We start from the raw sequence: 20,670 nt of genomic DNA, 5'->3' as shown, positions 1-20,670 counted from the left end.
TCTCAGCTCCTGGTGGGTAAGATCTATGAACCAAGCACTGTGCTGCACCCTGATACTGATTATCTCTAATCTTTGCAACAAGCTACACGGTAAGTACTGACCCCATTTCCCAGATGAGGAAACTGAGACTAAGTGAGGTCACATCACTGTTCTGAGGGTCAGTTCAGTTCAGTTGCTCAGCCTTGTCTGACTCTTTGTGACCCCATTAACTGCAGCAGGTCAGGCCTTCCTGTCCATCGCCCATTCCCAGAGTTTACTCAAACTCATGTCCATTGAGTCGGTGATGCCATCCAACCATCTCATCCTCTGTCATCCCCTTTTCCTCCTGTTTTCAATCTTTCCCAGCATCAGGGTCTTCTCTAATGAGTCAGTTCTTCATATCAGGTAGCCAAAGGATTGGAATTTCAGCTTCAGCATCAGTCCATCCAAGGAAAATTCAGGACTGGTTTTATTTAGGATGGACTGGTTGGATCTCCTTGCAGTTCAAGGCACCCACAAGAGTCTTCTCCAACCCCACAGTTCAAAAGCATCAGTTCTTCAGTGCTCACCTTTCTTTATAGTCCAACTCTCACATCCAAAGATGACTACTGAAAAAACTATAGCTTTTACTAGATGGACCTTTGTTGGCAAGTAATGTCTCTGCTTTTGAATATGCTGTCTAGGTTGGTCATAACTTTCCTTCCAAGGTGTAAGTGTCTTTAAATTTCATGGCTGCAATCACCAACTGCAGTGATTTTGGAGCCCCCCAAAATAAAGTCTGTCACTGTTTCTACTGTTTCCCCACCTATTTCCCATGAAGTGATGGGACTGGATACCATGAGCTTAGTTTTCTGAATGTTGAGCTTTAAGCCACATTTTTCACTCTCCTCTTTCATTTTCATCGAGGCTCTTTAGTTCTTCTTCACTTTCTGCCATAAGGGTGGTGTTATCTGCATATCTGAGGTTTTTGATATTTCTCCCGGCAATCTTAATTCTAGCCTGTGCTTCATCCAGCCCAGCATTTCTCATTATGTATTCTTCATAAAAGTTAAATAAGCATGGTGTCAATATACAGCCTTGATGTACTCTTTTCCTGATTCAGAACTAGTCTGTTGTTCCATGTCCAGTTCTAACTGTTGCTTCCTGACTTGCATACAGATTTCTCAAGAGGCAGGTCAGGTGGTCTGGTATTCCCACCTCTTCAAGAATTTTCCAGAGTTTGCTGTGGTCCACACGGTCAAAGTTTTGGCATAGTCAATAAAACATAAATAGATGTTTTTCTGGAACTCTCTTTTTTGATGATCCAGCATATGTTGGCAATTTGATCTCTGGTTCCTCTGCCTTTTCTAAATCCAGCTTGAGCATCTGAAAGTTCACAGTTCATGTACTGTTGAAGCCAAGCTTGGAGAATTTTGAGCATTAGTTTGCTAACATGTGAGATGAGTGCAATTGTGTGGTTTTGAGCATTCTCTGGCATTGCCTTTCTTTGGGATTGGAATGAAACTGACCTTTTCTAGTCCTGTGGCCACTGCTGAGTTTTCCAAATTTGCTGACATATTGAGTGCAGCACTTTCACAGCATCATCTTTTAGGATTTGAAATAGCTTAAATGGAATTCCATCACATTCACTAGCTTTGTTCATAGTGATACTTCCTAAGGCCCACTTGACTTTCCATTCCAGGATGTCTGGGTCTAGGTGAGTGATCACACCATCGTGATTATCTGGGTGGTGAAGATCTTTTTTTGTATAGTCCTTCTGTGTATTATTACCACCTCTTCTTAATATCTTCTGCTTCTCTTAGGTTCATACCATTTCTGTCCTTTATTGTGTCCATCTTTGCATGAAATATTCCTTTGGTATCTCTAATTTTCTTGAAGAGATCTCTAGTCTTTCCCATTCTGTTGTTTCCCTCTATTTCTTTGCATTGATCACTGAGGAAGGCTTTCTTATCTCTCCTTGTTATTCTTTGGAACTCTGCATTGAAATAGGTATATCTTCCTTTTTCAGCTATTGAACAGAAGAGCTAGAATCTGACCTAGCTCATGTCAGTTCAGAGACTTCTGCTCTTTCACATCATACTGCCTCTAGTTTCCATGCTTATCCATGGTATTGTGCTGCCTCTCAATTGAGGAAGTTTAGAAGTAAAAACTTCTTAAAAGGTGAGCAATGGATGAAGGTGTAAGGGGACATGTAAACAGAGACTCTAACCAGGGTGATGGTAACAATAACCCTGTGTACGAGACAGCAAAAGAGACACTGATGTATAGAACAGTCTTAGGGACTCTGTGAGAGAGGGAGAGGGTGGGAAGATTTGGGAGAATGGCATTGAAACATGTAAAATATCATGTATGAAACGAGTTGCCAGTCCAGATTCGATGCACGATACTGGATACTTGGGGCTGGTGCACTGGGACGACCCAGAGGGATAGAAAGGGGAGGGAGGATGGAGGAGGGTTCAGGATGGGGAACACATGTATACCTGTGGCAGATTCATTTTGATATTTGGCAAAACTAATACAATTATGTAAAGTTTAAAAAATAAAATTAAATTTAAAAAAATAATAAATAACCAGGGTGTGTCTCTTTCTTCACCAGAAAAGTAAGGTCACAAAAGAAACAGACACACCCTGGCTGGGTCTCTGGAATTTGATTTGGGTGTCAGGAAATGGATGTGATTAAGATAAAGAGGAAATGCCTGAAATCTGTTTACTCCACACCCCACCTTACATGGAATCTAGGGTTATGCAGAAACAGATCTAAACTTGAGCTGTAAAGGCAGGGATGAGCTGTTTGATCCCTCAAGTATCAGTTTCTCCTACTATAAAATGAACATAGGAACATCAAGGATACTTATAAAGAATAAATCATGTGACCACTCAGAAGCCCACCAGCTGTGACAGACCGCGCATAAGTGCGCTGGCTGTGAAGGACCCCAAAGAAGCGTGGCCGAGAGGAGCTACCCCTCACTCAAGGTAAGGGGCGACAACCAAGAGTGTCAGACTGCGACGGTGCAGGAGCGACCAAGAGGAGCTACCCCACGTCCGAGGTCAGGCGCAGCAGCAGAGAGGAGCTACGACATGCCTGAGGTCAGGGGTGGCAGCAGAGAGGAGCGAATCCACATCCAAGGAACGGTGGCTGCACAGGTGCAGGAGGGCCAAGAGGAGCTATTCCACATTCAAGGTCAGGAGGGGTGGCCGTGAGGAGATACCCCTCATCCAAGGTAAGGAGCAGCAGCTGCGCTTTGCTGGAGCAGCCGTGAAGAGATACCCCACGTCCAACATAAGAGAAACCCAAGGAAGACAGTAGGGTTGTTAGAGCGCATCAGAGGGCAGACACACTGAAACCATAATCACAGAGAACTAGCCAATCTGATCACACAGACCACAGCCTTGTCCAACTCAATGAAACTAAGCCATGCCACATGGGACCACCGAAGACGGATGGGTCATGTTGGAGAGGTCTGACAGAATGTGGTCCACTGGAGAAGGGAATGGCAAACCATTTCAGTATTCTTGCCTTGAGAACCCCATAAACAGTAATGAAAAGGCAAAATAATAGGATACTGAAAGAGGAACTCCCCAGGTTGGTAAGTGCCCAATATGCTACAGGAGATCAGTGGCGAAATAACTCCAGAAAGAATGAAGGGATGGAGCCAAAGCAAAGACAATACCCTGTTGTGGATGTGACTGGTGATAGAAGCAAGGTCCGATGCTGTAAGAGCAACATTGCATAGAAACCTGGAATGTTAGGTCCATGAATCAAGGCAAATTCAGTTCAGTTCAGTTCAGTAACTCAGTCGTATCAGACACTTTGTGATCCCATGAATCGCAGCACTCCAGGCCTCCCTGTCCATCACCAAGACCTAGAGTTCACTCAGACTCATGCCCATCGAGTCAGTGATGCCATCCAACCATCTCATCTTCTGTTGTCCCATTTTCCTCCTGCCCCCAATCCCTCCCAGCATAAGAGTCATTTCCAATGAGTCAACTCTTCGCATGAGGTTGCCAAAGTACTGGAGTTTCAGCTTTAGCATCATTCCTTCCAAAGAAATCCCAGGGCTGATCTCCTTCAGAATGGACTGGTTGGATCTCCTTGCAGTCCAAGGGACTCTCAAGAGTCTTCTCCAACACCACAGTTCAAAAGCATCAATTCTTCTGCACTCAGCCATCTTCATAGCCCATACATGACCACAGGAAAAACCACACCCAACTCTCATATCCATACATGACCACAGGAAAAACCACAGCCTTGACTAGACGGACCGTTGTTGGCAAAGTAATGTAGCTGCTTTTGAATATGCTATCTAGGTTGGTCATAACTTTCCTTCCAAGGAGTAAGTGTCTTTTAATTTCATGGCTGCAGTCACCATCTGCAGTGATTTTGGAGCCCCCAAAAATAAAGTTTGATACTGTTTCCCCATCTATTTCCCATGAAGTAATGGGACCGGATGCCATGATCTTCACTTTGTGAATGTTGAGCTTTAAGCAAAATTTTTCACTCTCCATGTTCACTTTCATCAAAAGGCTTTTGAGTTCCTCTTCCCTTTTTGCCATAAGGGTGGTGTCAACTGCATATCTGAGGTTATTGATATTTCTCCCGGCAATCTTGATTCCAGCTTGTGTTTCTTCCAGTCCAGCGTTTCTCATGATGTACTCTGCATATAAGTTAAACAAGCAGGGTGACAATATACAGCTTTGATGTATTCCTTTTCCTATTTGGAACCAGTCTGTTGTTCCATGTCCAGTTCTAACTGTAGCTTCCTGACCTGCATATAGGTTTCTCAAGAGGCAGGTCAGATGGTCTGGTATTCCCATTTCTTTCACAATTTTCCACAGTTTATTGTGGTCCACACAGTAAAAGGCTTTGGCATAGTCAATAAAACAGAAATAGATGTTTTTCTGGAACTCTCTCGCTTTTTCGATGATCCAGCAGATGTTGGGAATTTGATCTCTGGTTCCTCTGCCTTTTCTTAAACCAGCTTGAACATCTGGAAGTTCACGGTTCACATATTGCTGAAGCCTGGCTTGGAGAATTTTGAGCATTACTTTACTAGCATGTGAGATGAGTGCAATTGTGTGGTAGTTTGAGCATTCTTTGGCATTGCCTTTCTTTGGGATTGGAATGAAAACTGACATTTTCCAGTCCTGTGGCCATTGCTGAGTTTTCCAAATTTGTTGGCATATTGAGTGAAAATAGCTCAACTGGGATTCCATCACCTCCACTAGCTTTGTTTGTAGTGATGCTTTCTAAGGCCCACTGACTTCACATTCCAGGATGTCTGGCTCTAGTTGAGTGTTCACACCATCGTGATTATCTGGGTCATGAAGATCTTTTTTGTACAGTTCTTCTGTGTATTCTTGCCACCTCTTCTTCATATCTTCTGCTTCTGTTAGGTCCATACCATTTCTGTCTGTCCTTTATCGAGCCCATCTTTGCATGAAATGTTCCTTTGGTATCTCTGATTTTCTTGAAGAGATCTCTATCTTTCCCATTCTGTTGTTTTCCTCTATTTCTTTGCATTGATCACTGAAGAAGGCTTTCTTATCTCTTCTTGCTATTCTTTGGAACTCTGCATTTGGATGCTTATATCTTTCCTTTTCTCCTTTGCTTTTCGCTTCTCTTCTTTTCACAGCTATTTGTAAGTCCTCCCCGGACAGCCATTTTGCTGTTTTGCATTTCTTTTCCATGAGGATGGTCTTGATCCCTGTCTCCTGTACAATGTCACAAACCTCATTCCATAGTTCATCAGGCACTCTATCTATCAGATCTAGGCCCTTAAATCTATTTCTCATTTCCACTGTATAATCTAAGGGATTTGATTTAGGTCTTACCTGAATGGTCTCGTGGTATTCCCTACTTTTTTCAATTTAAGTCTGAATTTGGCAATAAGGAGTTCATGATCTGAGGAATCAGCAAACTAAAATGGACTGGAATAGGTGAATTTAACTCAGATGACCATTATATCTACTACTGCCAGCAGGAATCCCTTAAAAGAAATGCGGTAGCCATCATGGTCAACAAAAGTGTCTGAAATGCAGTACTTGGATTCAATCTCAAAAATGACAGAATGATCTCTGTTCATTTCCAAGGCAAACTATTCAATATCATGGTAATCCAAGCCTATGCCCCAACCAGTAACACTGAAGAAGCTGAAGTTGAATGGTTCTATGAAGACCTCCAAGGCCTTTTAGAACTAAGACCCAAAAAAGACATCCTTTTCATTATAGGGGACTGGAATGCAAAAGTAAGAATTCAAGAAATACCTGGAATAACAGGCAAATTTGGGCTTGAAGTATTAGTGTTTTGCCAAGAGAACGCACTGGTCTTAGCAAACACCCTCTTCCAAGAACACAAGAGAAGACTCTACACATGGACATCACCAGATGGTCAACACCAAAATAAGACTGATTGTATTCTTTGCAGCCAAAGATGGAGAAGCTGTATACAATCAGCAAAACAAGACCAGGAGCTGACTGTGGCTCAGATCATGAACTCCTTATTGCCAAATTCAGACTTAAATTCAAGAAAGTAGGGAATACCATGAGACCATTCAGGTATGACCTAAATCAAATCCTTTACAATTATACAGTGGAAGTGAGAAATAGATTTAAGGGACTAGATCTGATAGACAGAGTTCCTGATGAACTGTGGATGGAGGTTCATGACATTGTACAGAAGACAGGGATCAAGACCATCCCCATGAAAAAGAAATGCAAAAAAGCAAAATGGCTGTCTGGGGAGGACTTACAGATAGCTTTGAAAAAAAAGTGAAGTGAAAAGCAAAGGAGAAAAGGAAAGATATAAGTATCTGAATCCAGAGTTCCAAAGAATAGCAAGAAGAGATAAGAAAGCCTCTTCAGTGATCAATGCAAAGAAATCAGGGAAAACAACAGACAGGAAAGACTAGAGATCTCTTCAAGAAAATTAGAGATACCAAGGGTACATTTCATGCAAACATGGGCTCAATAAAGGACAGAAATGTTATGGATTGAACAGAAGCAGAAGATATTAAGAAGAGGTGGCAAGAATACACAGAAGAACTGTACAAAATAAAGATCTTCATGGCCCAGATAATCACGATGGTGTGATCACTCAACTAGAGCCAGACATCCTGGAATGTGAAGTCAGTGGGCCTTAGAAAGTATCACATGAACAAAGCTAGTGGAAATAGCCAGTTGAGCTAATTCAAATCCTGGAAGATGATGCTGTGAAAGTGCCGCACTCAATATGCCAGCAAATTTGGAAAACTCAGCAGTGGCCACAGGACTGGAAAAGGTCAGTTTTCATTCCCATCCCAAAGAAAGGCAATGACAAAGAATGCTCAAACTATCACACAATTGCACTCGTCTCACATGCTAGCAAAGTAATGCTCAAAATTCTCCAAGCCAGACTTCAGCAATATGTGAACCGTGAACTTCCAGATGTTCAAGCTGGTTTAAGAAAAGGCAGAGGAACCAGAAATCAAATTCCCAACATCTACTGGATCATTGAAAAAGCAAGAGAGTTTCAGAAAAACATCTATTTCTGCTTATTGTCTATGCAAAAGCCTTTGACTGTGTGGATCACAATAAACTGTGGAAAATTGTGAAAGAAATGGGAATACCAGACCACCTGACCTACCTCTTGAGAAACCTATATGCAGGTCAGGAAGCAACAGTTAGAACTGGACATGGAACAACAGACTGGTTCCAAATAGGAAAAGGAGTACATCAAGGCTGTATATTGTCACCCTGTTTATTTAACTTATATGCAGAATACATCACGAGAAACACTGGGATGGAAGAAGCACAAGCTGGAATCAAGATTGCTGGGAGAAATATCAATAACCTCAGATATGCAGATGACACCACCCTTATGGCAGAACATGAAGAGGAATTAAAAAGTCTCTTGATAAAACTGAAAGAGGAGAGTGAAAAGTTGGTCTAAAGCTCAACATTCAGAAAACTAAGATCATGTCATCTGGTCCCATCAGTCATGGGAAATAGATGGGGAAACAGTGGAAACAGTGTCAGACTTTATTTTTGGAGGGGCTCCAAAATCACTCCAGATGGTGATTGCAACCATGAAATTAAAGAACGCTTACTCCTTGGAAAGAAAGTTATGATCAAACTAGATCAGATCAGTTGCTCAGTCGTATCTGACTCTTTGTGACCCCATGAATCGCAGCACGCCAGGCCTCCCTGTCCATCACCAACTCCCAGAGTTCACTGAGACCCACATCCATCGAGTCAGTGATGCCATCCAGCCTTCTCATCCTCTGTCGTACCCTTCTCCTCCTGCCCCCAATCCCTGCCAGCATCAGAGTCTCTTCCAATGAGTCAACACTTCGTATGAGGTGGCCAAACTACTGGAGTTTCAGCTTTAGCATCATTCCTTCCAAAGAAATCCCAGGGATGATCTCCTTCAGAATGGACTGGTTGGATCTCCTTGCAGTCCAAGGGACTCTCAAGAGTCTTCTCCAACACCACAGTGCAAAAGCATCAATTCTTTGGCGCTCAGCCTTCTTCACAGTCCAACTGTCACATCCATACATGACCACAGGAAAAACCATAGCCTTGACTAGATGAACCTTTGTTGGCAAAGTAATGTCTCTGCTTTTGAATATGCTATCTAGGTTGGTCATAACTTTCCTTCCAAGGAGTAAGTGTCTTTTAATTTCATGGCTGCAGTCACCATCTATAGTGATTTTGGAGCCCAGAAAAATAAAGTCTGACACTGTTTCCCCTGTTTCCCCATCTATTTCCCATGAAGTGGTGGGACCGGATGCCATGATCTTCGTTTTCTGAATGTTGAGCTTTAAGCCAACTTTTTCACTCTCCACTTTCACTTTCATCAAGAGGCTTTTGAGTTCCTCTTCACTTTCTGCCATAAGGGTGGTGTCATCTGCATATGTGAGGTTATTGATATTTCTCCCGGCAATCTTGATTCCCGTTTGTGTTTCTTCCAGTCCAGCGTTTCTCATGATGTACTATGCATATAAGTTAAATAAACAGGGTGACAATATACAGCTTATTCAAAAGCAGAGACATTACTTTGCCAACAAAGGTCCATCTGGTGAAAGCAATGTTTTTGAAGTAGTCATGTATGGATGTGAGAGTTGGACTGTGAAGAAAGGTGAGCACCGAAGAATTGTATGCTTTTGAACTGTGGTGTTGGAGAAGACTCTTGAGAATCCCTTAGACTGCAAGGAGATCCAACCAGTTCATTCTAAAGAAGATCAGTCCTGGGTGTTCGTTGGAAGGACTGATGCTAAAGCTTAAACTCTAATACTTTGGCCACCTCATGCAAAGAGTTGACTTGTTGGAAAAGACTCTGATGCTTGGAGGGATTGGGGACAGGAGGAGAAGGGGATGACAGAGGATGAGATGGCTGGATGGACATGAGTTTGAGTAAATCCTGGGAGTTGGTGATGGACAGGGAGGCCTGGCGTGCTGCAATTCATGGGGTCGCAAAGAGTCGGACATGGCTGTGTGACTGAACTGAAGTGAACTGTTTCCTGTTTATGTGTGTGCATGCACTCATGTGAGAGACAGATACAAAAATGATTTGCACATGGACTCTGAATAAATAGCCGCTATTGTCTCACTGTTTCACATTTGTTTCCCCTCCTCTTTTCTTATATAGTCTATGTACCATTTAATAAAAATCTAGCTCATTCCTCCTAACTTCACATCATTTCTGCAAAAGCACAATCTCCCATTAACACGAGCCCAAGAGAAAGAAATGGCAGCCATTAAATGAATAATTCTGTTCTGTTCACATTATCATAACATGCTGCTCACCTGATACTATCTATGGTGTTCAAGCCATTGTTCAAGCAGAATTACTATTTCCTCACAAAGAGAGTTTGCAGCCTTTAACACCAAACCTTTGAAAGTCTGCCCCAGCTTTTTCCTCACAGTATAAAAGAATAGTCAGATGTCTAAACGTCCCTGAAGAGACCAGGGTGAGCCCTTTAAAACTGTTTTTCACTGATGTTTATAACCCAAGAGAATAACAAACTATTTATCGATATTTACATTTTTCTTTCTGCCAAATTATATTCTATCAGATAAGTTTAGTTTTCCTCATTCATTCACTAATTTCATCTAAATCCTAATATAGAGTTAAACGTTTCACTTTGCCATTTTCTGTGAAAATTGATGCCCTTTCTGAAAACAATCTCTTCTCCAATAAAATGATGCAGTATTAAGAAGAGACATAAGTATTCTATTTTCTTTAAATAATAAATTATAAATAAAAAATGAAGTAAAGCAGGAAACCTACAGACTGAAAGGGATCGAGGAGGCAACAACTAAGCACAATGGACAGACCTTATGTGGAATCTGATTCCATCAAGAGTGAACAAGATTTCTCAGTGAGATGTCTAACAACATGTAAACTCTGATTGGAAGGTTGATGACATTCAGGATTTGGGTTATTTTTCAGGTGAAATAATGTGGCGATTTTTTTCCAAAGAGGAAAGTTTTTTTCTCTTAGACGAAACTAATGAAATGTAGACAGATAAACTAATATGATATCTAGGATCTACTCCAGAATAATCTAGGTTGGGGGTGGGGCAGGCAGAACGCAGGGGTAGAGATGCAGCAAGACCGGCCACCAGCTGATCTTGGCTGAAGCTGGGAGTGGTACATGAGGATTCATTACACTGTACTTGCTATTTTAGAAATTTCTATAATTGTTAAAAGTGAACTAAACTTCATAGAATGGACTGATCCCCTCAAGAAAAAAAAAAAAAGGAATTCTGTGAGTGTTTAAACGGCAATGTATATACCTACATATTTATCCAGAATAACAGCTTCAAATAATCAGCAACAATCAAAGATTTTTCTAATTAAAATAAATAAATAAATAAAAACTCTCAACAAATCTTGTAGGTTAAACCAATACTATCATTTTGTAAAATTCAAGTATATCCAACTTAGGAGTCATTACTCACCTCTTCCAAAGCACAAGCCTTTATTACGTTTTCATATCGTCCTTCTTCATATTTCTTCCCAAATAAAATGTTACTCCTCACAGTTCCTGAGAACACCCAAGGCTGCTGAGAAACATACACGATCCTTCCATGCATGCTGACCTGTCCCTGGCTCGGGGACAGCTCCCCCAGCAGAGCACGTAACAGTGATGACTGAAACAGACGGCAACACACACATGTGAACAGGCAGCACTCGGGACGGAACATGCCCCGCAGCACAGCCGACCCCACCCTGGCACTTGATACATGATAGAACGCTTGTGTTTGGAACAGGATAAAGTATAGTTCTGGCAGTTGCAACCAAAAAGGTGAAAATAACACTGTTGGTCAATGTAAACCCACAGTTGACAAGAAATACTAATAAAATGCTATAACAATCTACTGTGCCCAAAAAATTCCCCCAGATGAAGCACTATACTCAGGAAAAACTAAATAATGACCCAGAGGGATGGAATGGGGAGGGAGGAGGGAGGAGGGTTCAGGATGGGGAACACATGTATACCTGTGGTGGATTCATTTTGATATTTGGCAAATCTAATACAGTTATGTAAAGTTTAAAAATAAAATAAAATTAAAAAAAAATAAAAATAAAAAAAAAAAAAAAAAAAAAAAGAATGTTTAACATTCTTAACTAGCAGAGCAGCCCAGCAGGATGTGTATTTCTTGCATCTGATGCTTATACAGCTGTTCCTACATCTGGATATCCTTCACTTGACAAATACTTGTTCTTAAAAAGCTACACGTGAAAACTATATCCAAAGATGATTATTAAAAGAACTCTAAATTGAGTTGTGTCCAGAGAGCAAAAGTCCATCACAGAAAAAATCATCAACCTCTCATGTACACACTTACGTTTAGATTTCTGTATTTTGTTGTACAGAACACAAGAGACTAAGTGAATGTACACATGTCCTTCAAATCTTGTACACCACACAGATGTGGTGTGTCTGTGTCCCTACATCACAGTGCTAGCGCACTGGGCTAAAATAATCTGCCTGCATATCTGTCTCACCCCAGAACCTGGTTGTCTCTGGATGGCAGAGGTGTCAGGGTCTCGCTCACATCTGTTTCTTTAGCTCCAGCACATGGCTGCACATTCACTACATGTGCACTGACAGGATCAAGTCAAGTCATGTGAGAAAATGCTCAAAGCTCCCTGGAAGAGCCTTCACAACCTCCAGACTTCCTGAAGGTCACAAAAAGAAGTCCCCACTGTCTCATTCTGTCCTGAATAGATGTCACATAAATAATGTCCTTCACTGAGATGTCCAAACATCCGACAAGCAGCTCCCAACTGTGCAACATGAAGCACCAAGAAGGAAAACACAGTGTGCATTTACCCAGATTTCTGTGGCCATGAAACCTTCTTGCAAAACGAATGTCCCATGGAACATACCTAGAGGAAAGCGATTCTAGATTTGCCCAGTTCAAACTGTGTTATACACAGCTTTAGGCTCAACCCTTAAGAATTTTTTAAAATATTTATTTATTTATTTTTGGCTGTGTTGGGTCATAGTTGCAATACTTAAGATCTTTCATTGCAGCACACAGGCTTAGTTGCCCTGAGGCATGTGGGATCTTAGTTCCCCGACCAGGGATCCAACCCATGTCTCCTGCATTGGAGGGCAGATTCTTAACCATTGGACCACCAGGGAAGTCCCTCAACCCTGAGAATTTAACAGGGGCTGTGGCGTTGCAGCAAGCTGAACAAGGTATCATGGCTTACCTTTCCTGCTCCCACAGGTCCAACCACAACCAACAGTTCACCAGGTCTGACAGTAAATGAAAGGCCTTGTAGGGCTGGGGTTTCTGATTCCTGCAAATTAAAGTTTATAAAGATGTGCCCCTTTCAATAAAGTAACACACATTACTTCAGAAATTGGAGAAAATAACAAAATAGTCATTGATATGCTAAATATAGCCCACATTTTTCTCCTTCCTATTTTAAGATAATGTATTCTACAGGAATTTTTATCCAATCTTTTCTCTTCCAGGGTCTGAAACAACTTCAGTTGCCTTTAGAAGGCTCCTTTTACCAGCTATCCATATGGACACAGTATTAGATAGCCACAGAATTTAGCAGTTGAAATGACAAGCTGAAATTTGAAATGCAAATTTTATGATGTATACTAACTTATTAAAATAATATACTTAATAGAATAGTCAATATAGAAAGTTTTTAACATTTATGTTTTCATTATGACCCTTGGTTTTAACTATTTCATTAATCTCCATGATGTGGCAGCTTAAGTACATGATGAGCCTGGCCCTCTACTAATAAATTGAAACCTCCACTATCTCTCCATTTTCATTTGATAAAAAATGAATCTCAGTAATGCTAAGGAAGCAGGTCTCTTTGTATGATGAAGTCTTTCTTGGCAAAGTAACTCTTATAAATACCCGTCAAAAGTCCAACTTCACAAGAGCTCTAATTTAACACCAACAATGACAACAACAACAACAAGAAAAATAGGGAAATAAGAAATTATGACTTTGTGGGTCAGAGTGATAAGACCTCAGTTTTAATATGTGTTACATGCATTATCTGTCCTGGCTAAACAGGGGCCATAAAGTACTTCTGCTGTAAGAAAACAAAAAACATGGAGGTACATGCAATAGCACACAATCCAATGTGAGGGAGAAGTCATGCCAATTACAGGTCATATTCCTGAGAGACTTAAGGGTGTGTGTATGTCTTTACATGTTCTTAGTGTTAAGAAAATTGCCAGTAACTGATAATTTTTGTTTTTAAAGAGAGGTTACAGTTAATCAGTAAAATGCCCAAAAAACTAAAAGACAACGTCTGAATAAACTATTGGGATAATCTTAAAAATGAAAACATTCCTCTGGGAAGAACTGAATTATAAAACATTAACTTCTCTGATAATGAGTGATGTTGAGCATCTTTTCATGTGTTTGTGCTTGGGGCTGGCGCACTGGGATGACCCAGAAGGAGGGTATGGGGAGGGAGGAGGGAGGAGGGTTCAGGATGGGGAGCACGGGTATACCTGTGGCGGATTCATTTTGATGTTTGGCAAAACTAATACAATATTGTAAAGTTTAAAAATAAAATAAAAAAAAACATTAACTTGTTTTTCTTTCTTCTTCCTTTTCTTTTTTTTTTAGAAATTTTTTGCCACAGGTGTACATGTGTTCCCCTTCCTGAACCCTCCTCCAACCTGCCTCCCCAACCCCTTCTGGATTGTCCCAGTACAGCTGCTTTGAATGCCCTGTTTCATGCATCGAACTTTAACTGGTCATCTATTTCACATATGGCAATATATATGTTTCAATACTATTCTCTCAAATCATCCCACCCTCACCTTCTCCCACAGAGTCCAAAAGTCTGTTCTTTATATCTGTGTCTCTTTTGCTGTCTTGCATATAAGGTCATCGTTACCATCTTTCTAAATTCCATGTATATGTGTTAATATACTGTATTGATATTTTTCTTTCTGACTTACTTCACTCTGTATAATAGGCTTCAGTTTCATCTACCTCATTAGAACTGATTCAAATATGTTCTTTTTAATAGCTTAGTAATATTCCATTGTGTATATTTACCACAACTTCTTTATCCCTTCATCTGTCAATGGATAACTAGGTTGCTTCCATGTCCTACCTATTGTAAACAGTGCTGCAATGAACAATGGGATACATGTATCAATTTCAATTTTGGTGGGATTGCTCAGAGTGGGATTTCTGGGTCATATGGCCAGTACTTTTGCCTGGAAACTCCCATGGAGGGAGGAGCCTGGTTGACTGCAGTCCATGAGGTCGCTAAGGGTCGGACACGACTGAGTGACTTCACTTTCACTTTTCACTTTCATGCATTAGAGAAGGAAATGGCAACCCACTCCATTGTTCTTGCCTGGAGAATCCCAGGGATGGCAGAGCTTGGTGGGTTGCTGTCTATGGGGTCACACAGAGTAGGACACGACTACAGCGACTTAGCAGCAGGAGCATGGTGGTTTTATTCCTAGCTTTTTAAGGAATCTCCATACCATCTTCCATAGTGGCTGTATCAATTTACATTATCACCAACAGTGTAAGAGTATTCCTTTTTCTACACATCCTCTCCAGCATTTATTGTTTGTAGACTTTTTGATGATGGCCATTCTGATCTGTGTGAGGTGATATCTCATTGTCATTTTGATTTGCATTTTTCTAATAATCAGTTATGTTGAGCATCTTTTCAAGTGTTTGTGAGCCATCTGTATGTCTTCTTTAGAGAAATGTCTGTTTAGGTCTTTTTCCAACTCTTTGATTGGGTTGTTTGTTTTTCTGGCATTGAGTTGTATGAGCTGTTCATATATTTTGGAAAGTAATCCCTTGTCAGTTATTTCATTTGCTATTATTTTCTCCAATTCTGAAGATTGTCTTTAAATCTTGATTATAGTTCCCTTTGAAGTACAAAAGCTTCTAAGTTTAATCAGGTCCCACTTGTTTTCTTTTTCTTTTTTTCTTTTTTATTTCTGTTACTCTAAGAGGTGGTCATAGAGGATCTTGCTTTGATTTATCTCATTGAGTGTTCTGCCTAAGTTTTCCTCTAAGAGTTTTATAGTTTCTGGTCTTACATTTAGATCTTTAGTCCATTTTGAGTTTATCTTTGTGTATGGTGTTAAAAAGTGTTCTAATTTCATTCTTTTACAATGTAGCTGTCAAGTTTTCCCTGCACCACTTATTGAAGAGGCTGTCTTTGCCCCATTATATATTCTTGCCTCCTTTGTCAAAAATAAGGTACCCATAGGTGCATGGGTTTATTTCTGGGCTTTCTATCTTGTTTCATTGGTTTATATTTCTGTTTTTGTTCCAGTACCATACTGTCTTGATGACTGTAGCTTTGCAGTATAATCTTAAATCAGGAAAGTTGATTCCTTCAGCTCCATTCTTTCTCAGGACTGCTTTGGCTATTTTGGGTCTTTTGTGTTTCCATAAGAACTGTGAAATTTTTGTTCTAGCTCCATGAAAAATGCCATTAGTAACTTGATAAGGATCACATTGAATCTTTGGTAGTATAGTCATTTTCACAATATTGATTCTTCCTACCCAGGAACATGGAATATCTCTTCATCTGTTTATGTTGTCTTGAACATAAACATACTAAAAAACATTCTAAAATATGTCTAAAACATTAACAGACTGAAACAATGACAATTATTTTTCATCACTAAAAAGGAGACTTGGATATTATAGGAATACAAATCTATCAATAAGAAGCTAGATTTTTAAACATGAGAGATGTTTTTAAGCTTCTCCACTCCTTTCTTGTCTAATACTGAGAGTTATATTTTACTACTTTCACTCAGTTATGACAACAAAATAATGAGCCACATACATTCAGCTTCCTGTCTCCACACCTCACAGTTTCCCAGGGCCAGACACTGAGCTCCCTCCCTGTTCAGGCTTCAGAATCTGGCATTGCCCTGCCATTTTGTCTCTCCAGTCCTGTAAATTCTAACATTACAAACATATTTACTTTAAGTTCAAGATGAGCTAATGTGTTGAAAGCTCTCTTGAAAATGAAATAGACAACACATCAAATATCTTAGGCTGATTTTACACATAATCTCTGTTAGTTGCAAAAATATCTCTGATTTTGATAATTTGTATAACATACTTGCAGTAAATGTGCAAGTCACATTTTTACACCATGGGTAAAATCTCAAAATTCTCCAATAAATCTATGTCACAGTTATCTATTAGCAGTCATGATCTAGGAATGGAGGAATTATTACCTTATCCCAAAAAGCAGTAAAATCTTTCATGTGCACAATTGTTTTATCATCTGATGGCAGTTGAGGGTTGAGCTGTGATATCTCATCAAGTAACAAAAAGTTCTACGGAAAAAGGAAAAACATAGATAGTTTAGTCTGTGGGATGAAACACAAACAAAAATAATTGCTTCCCTGGAATTTGCAGTAAAAATCTATACAACCTACAAATTGTCTTGCCATTTGTACTTGAAGTGTTGGTTCACATCAGAATAAACTAATATATAGAATAATATACACTATTATTACAGCATATAGTATATACATTCATAATATAAGACATATAATATACATAGAGTTCTTTATATAAGGGAGTGTGTGTGTGTGTGTGTGTGTGTGTGTGTGTGTAATGTGTGTATATGCATGTGTATATATGACATAAATAGAGAGACGGCCTGGCCATGAGTCTGTCTGCAACTTTCTCAGTATTTCTCAGTGTACAAGTTTTTCCCTAAGGAGAAAATATAGCTCCAAAATCCAACACATTTAGAACCTGGACATTTATATTGCTTTAGTCTTGTGTTACCAACAATAAACATGGAAGCTGATAGGAAATTATTCCACACATATTTACTGAATCCCACTATGCACCAAGCACCATGTGACACTGCTAGGAACATAGAGAGGAAGGCCATTCCCAGGCCTTCTTCAATCAGGTGGCACAAGACAGGCTGGGAACACAAGACCTATAGAAGAAATGCTAAATGAAAACTCTGGCTCTGCCTGCTGTGGGTCATAACCCTCATGTGAGCACTTAAGACCACTCTGTTTTCCTCATGTGTGTTAAATCAATATCACTGCTTTTCATTAGCTATCACTTGTTATCATTCTAAAAAGAAAATGTTCTTATTAAATTTCTACCTCTTAAAAATACTTCACAAGCATCTTTTCACTGTCACTTATCTCTTCTCTTTAGTCAGTGCCTTCTCTCCAGCTCGACAGGAATGACTGCATCTTCCACTTCTTGCTATTTTCACAGCACTTAGCAGTCATTCAATGTGATTTAGCTGAATAAAACCAAGTCCTGTGAACCACTACAAAGCTAACATAAACATATGCCAGAAAACTCTCTCTTGCCCTGCAAATGTTAGATGTATTAATAACTCAATGAAAGAAACTACAGTGGTAGAGAAATTGAGTAAACAACTGAGACCACCTCCATTACCCACACCCCTAAGAACTATGAATGTGTGGCAGAGACTGCTGACTGTCTTCAAAATCTGCTCTCATTCTTCTGTGGTAACAAACCCTGGATTTTGGCTGCATGTGGCAGTTTGGAAGGAGGGCCTCTCTCTCCAGCCTCACAAGCAGATAGGCACAGCCATGTGGCTAAATCAAGGTCAGTGGAGAGTGACAGCAACCAGGACCTTCCAGCTTCCACCCCACCTCATGGGCCTTGGAGGCTGCCAGCGGGGTCAAGGTCACATGCAGTGGAGTAACATAATAAGACAGAAAGAGTCTGGGTCCCAACACCATGGAGGTTCACACTAGCCATGGCACTTATTATGGGGAGAGTTGTATCACCACAAAAAAGATATGTCCTAAACCCAATTAGCTCAAAATGTGACTATATTTGGACATAGGGTTGTTATAGGTGTAATCCATTAAGGTGAGATCACAGTGGAGTAGGGTGGGCCCTGAATCCAACAGGATTAGTGCCCTTATAAGAAGAGAGATGCAGAGACAGACACACTGGCAGAAAACAGGCAGATGATGATGGAGACAGAGGCTGGAGTGATGGCAATTACAAGCCTAGGAAAAACAAGGTTTGTCTGAAACCATTTAAGTTAACAGAGCTGACAAAGGAGTCTCCCTTACAGGATTTCGAGAGATCGTGGCCCTGCTGACACCTTGATTTCAGACTTTCAGCCTCCAGGTCTGTGAAATAATATACTTCTGTGATTTTAGGTCTTGTGGTTTGTGTTACTTTGTAAAGGCAGCCCCAGGAAGAGAATATAGACCCTTACAAGGACTCTTGTATGAGAGAAAAGCAAACTATCCTTGTAAGCAGCTTTAATATGGGCAATTCTAGGACCCAGATGCAAACCAAATCCCTACCAACACAGGGGCAACTGATAAAAGCTTCTGGGGATGTTTGAGAAAGAAAAAATTTAAATAGGAACCTACTCCCCTAAAATCATAAACATCTTTCAAGTCTTTGACATTCTCACCTATCACACCACAGAGCTACAAATGTGATTGCAATCTTCCTCTCCAAAAAAACAATTGGCAAAAACTGATCATGAAAACCTGCTTCTGTGCAGGAAAAAGAAAGCAGTACCCTTGCATTTCTCTCAAAGACCAGCAGTCAGGAGATAAGATCTTCTCATTTCCTCCTCCTCTCATCCAGGCTCACTGAGAACCTAACATGGGGCACAACTACTCCTCCCCACCCCGAGCCCATGTCCAACAGGGGGCAGGATGGATGGACGGTGGTCTGAGGACTCTTCTGCAGGCTCTCAATTACCACAGCCTGAGTTCTCTCTCCACATCACCTCTCCCATCATCAGTCACGTGGCAGCTCTTGTCTGTTCTGCCACAGCTCATTCATCCCCCAATTTTCCTTTTCTCTTGAAGCAACATAATTTCAGAGTCTAACTTACTATTAATCATTTCAAATACTGATACAATATTCTTGGTTTTTTTCCTGGTTCCTTCCCTGGCCCTCCCCAACAGCACTCCTTCCTGATCTCTTTACAACACCTCTGAGAATGATGCGGGGAGCCAGCGGGAGGCACTCCGCCCATGGCAAAGGTCATGAGGAAGGAGGCTCGACATACGCAAAGGCGGGATTGAGCCTCCTGGAAATCCTCGAGCATCTACCCCCATAACCAGAGCCTGCCTGCTTTACTACTTTGTGCTCTCACCTACACCTCTGACTTTACGGGGGGGTGTCCCCCACCACCTTTTTCAGAGAAGCTTCAGTTAATAAAAACTCCTGGGCATGACAAGAGTGTTTTAACCTACAAACTCCTCTGAAGGTTCTCTAGCCTGCCTGACAGGCTTGTCCAGCCACATGTGATTGCTCACAGCCTCCCAACCATGAGAGGCATGAGATGCTTTAAACCTTCTAAAAACAGGTTCCTTAGAAAAGTTAGAAAACCATTAGTATAAGTACAGTGGGCTGATTAGAAATTGTATTGGTGAAGGGTTTTTCATTTGTTGAGACAATGTTTGTTGCTAAGTCTCCATATCCCCTGCCCTTACACACATTAATGAATATATAGAAGAAATAAGTATTAACCTTTGATATAAATCACGTTAGACCTTAGGCCAAGTAAATTCTTTCCTTAACTAAAACCCACTACACCCTCACCCTATAGGAATGTAACTTTATTTGGGTGGTGTCTGTTTTAAGAATAATCACCCCTGGAGAAATAAGTGTCCTGGTTGACTGACCGCTGTCACAAGGAGAGGATCATAAATTGTCAGCAGGCCCCCTGGCCAGATGATGATGTAACATCCCTAAGACCTCTGTATACATTTGTATGAAGCACCTGACTTTGATAAAAGTCAGGACTGCTGACCCTGCGTGACTTTTGCATAACATCTCAGTGTATAAAAGTAGACCATGGAAAATAAAGAATTGGAATCAGTTTCTCGAAATACTGGTCTCCCCATGTCGCTCTCTTTCTCAAACTCTGGCTGAGTCTCCATCTGGAGTGCGGAACCCACCAAGCTTACTAATTTTGCCTGGGCTTCTAAGATCCGACTGGGGAGGCCTCAGGGTCTCCTCTCCTTTGGGAGAATGGAAGGACGCCTGCAGCCTACGTAAGTGGTGCAAACTTCTTGCTTGAAGTTTTATTGGTCTCCCGCATAAACCAAGCTACTCAGCCTCTTTTCTCCACTGAATTTCCCTACTGAGCTATCCTCATTCTATTACTCTTTACATCTCTAATTAATATCTAATTGACGCTATTGTATCCTGATCCTCGCTG

General features: G+C 40.7%; 1 protein-coding gene across 1 annotated transcript in view; it reads right to left on the bottom strand.

Moving 5' to 3' along the window:
* LOC129624246 (ATP-binding cassette sub-family C member 4-like) overlaps positions 1 to 20,670 on the bottom strand; it is a 203,767-nt gene that overhangs the window by 141,747 nt on the left and 41,350 nt on the right. The window contains 3 exon segments of the mRNA XM_055541907.1: positions 10,920 to 11,111; positions 12,685 to 12,774; positions 16,697 to 16,798. Of these exon segments, the coding sequence (XP_055397882.1) occupies positions 10,920 to 11,111; positions 12,685 to 12,774; positions 16,697 to 16,798 (384 nt within the window).

This window comes from Bubalus kerabau, chromosome 12, assembly GCF_029407905.1.
Source record: "Bubalus kerabau isolate K-KA32 ecotype Philippines breed swamp buffalo chromosome 12, PCC_UOA_SB_1v2, whole genome shotgun sequence".
In the NCBI taxonomy this organism is placed as follows: Eukaryota; Metazoa; Chordata; class Mammalia; order Artiodactyla; family Bovidae; genus Bubalus; species Bubalus kerabau.
The sequence above is the reverse complement of the archived record's forward strand: the minus strand, read 5'-3'. Positions and strand labels throughout refer to the sequence as shown.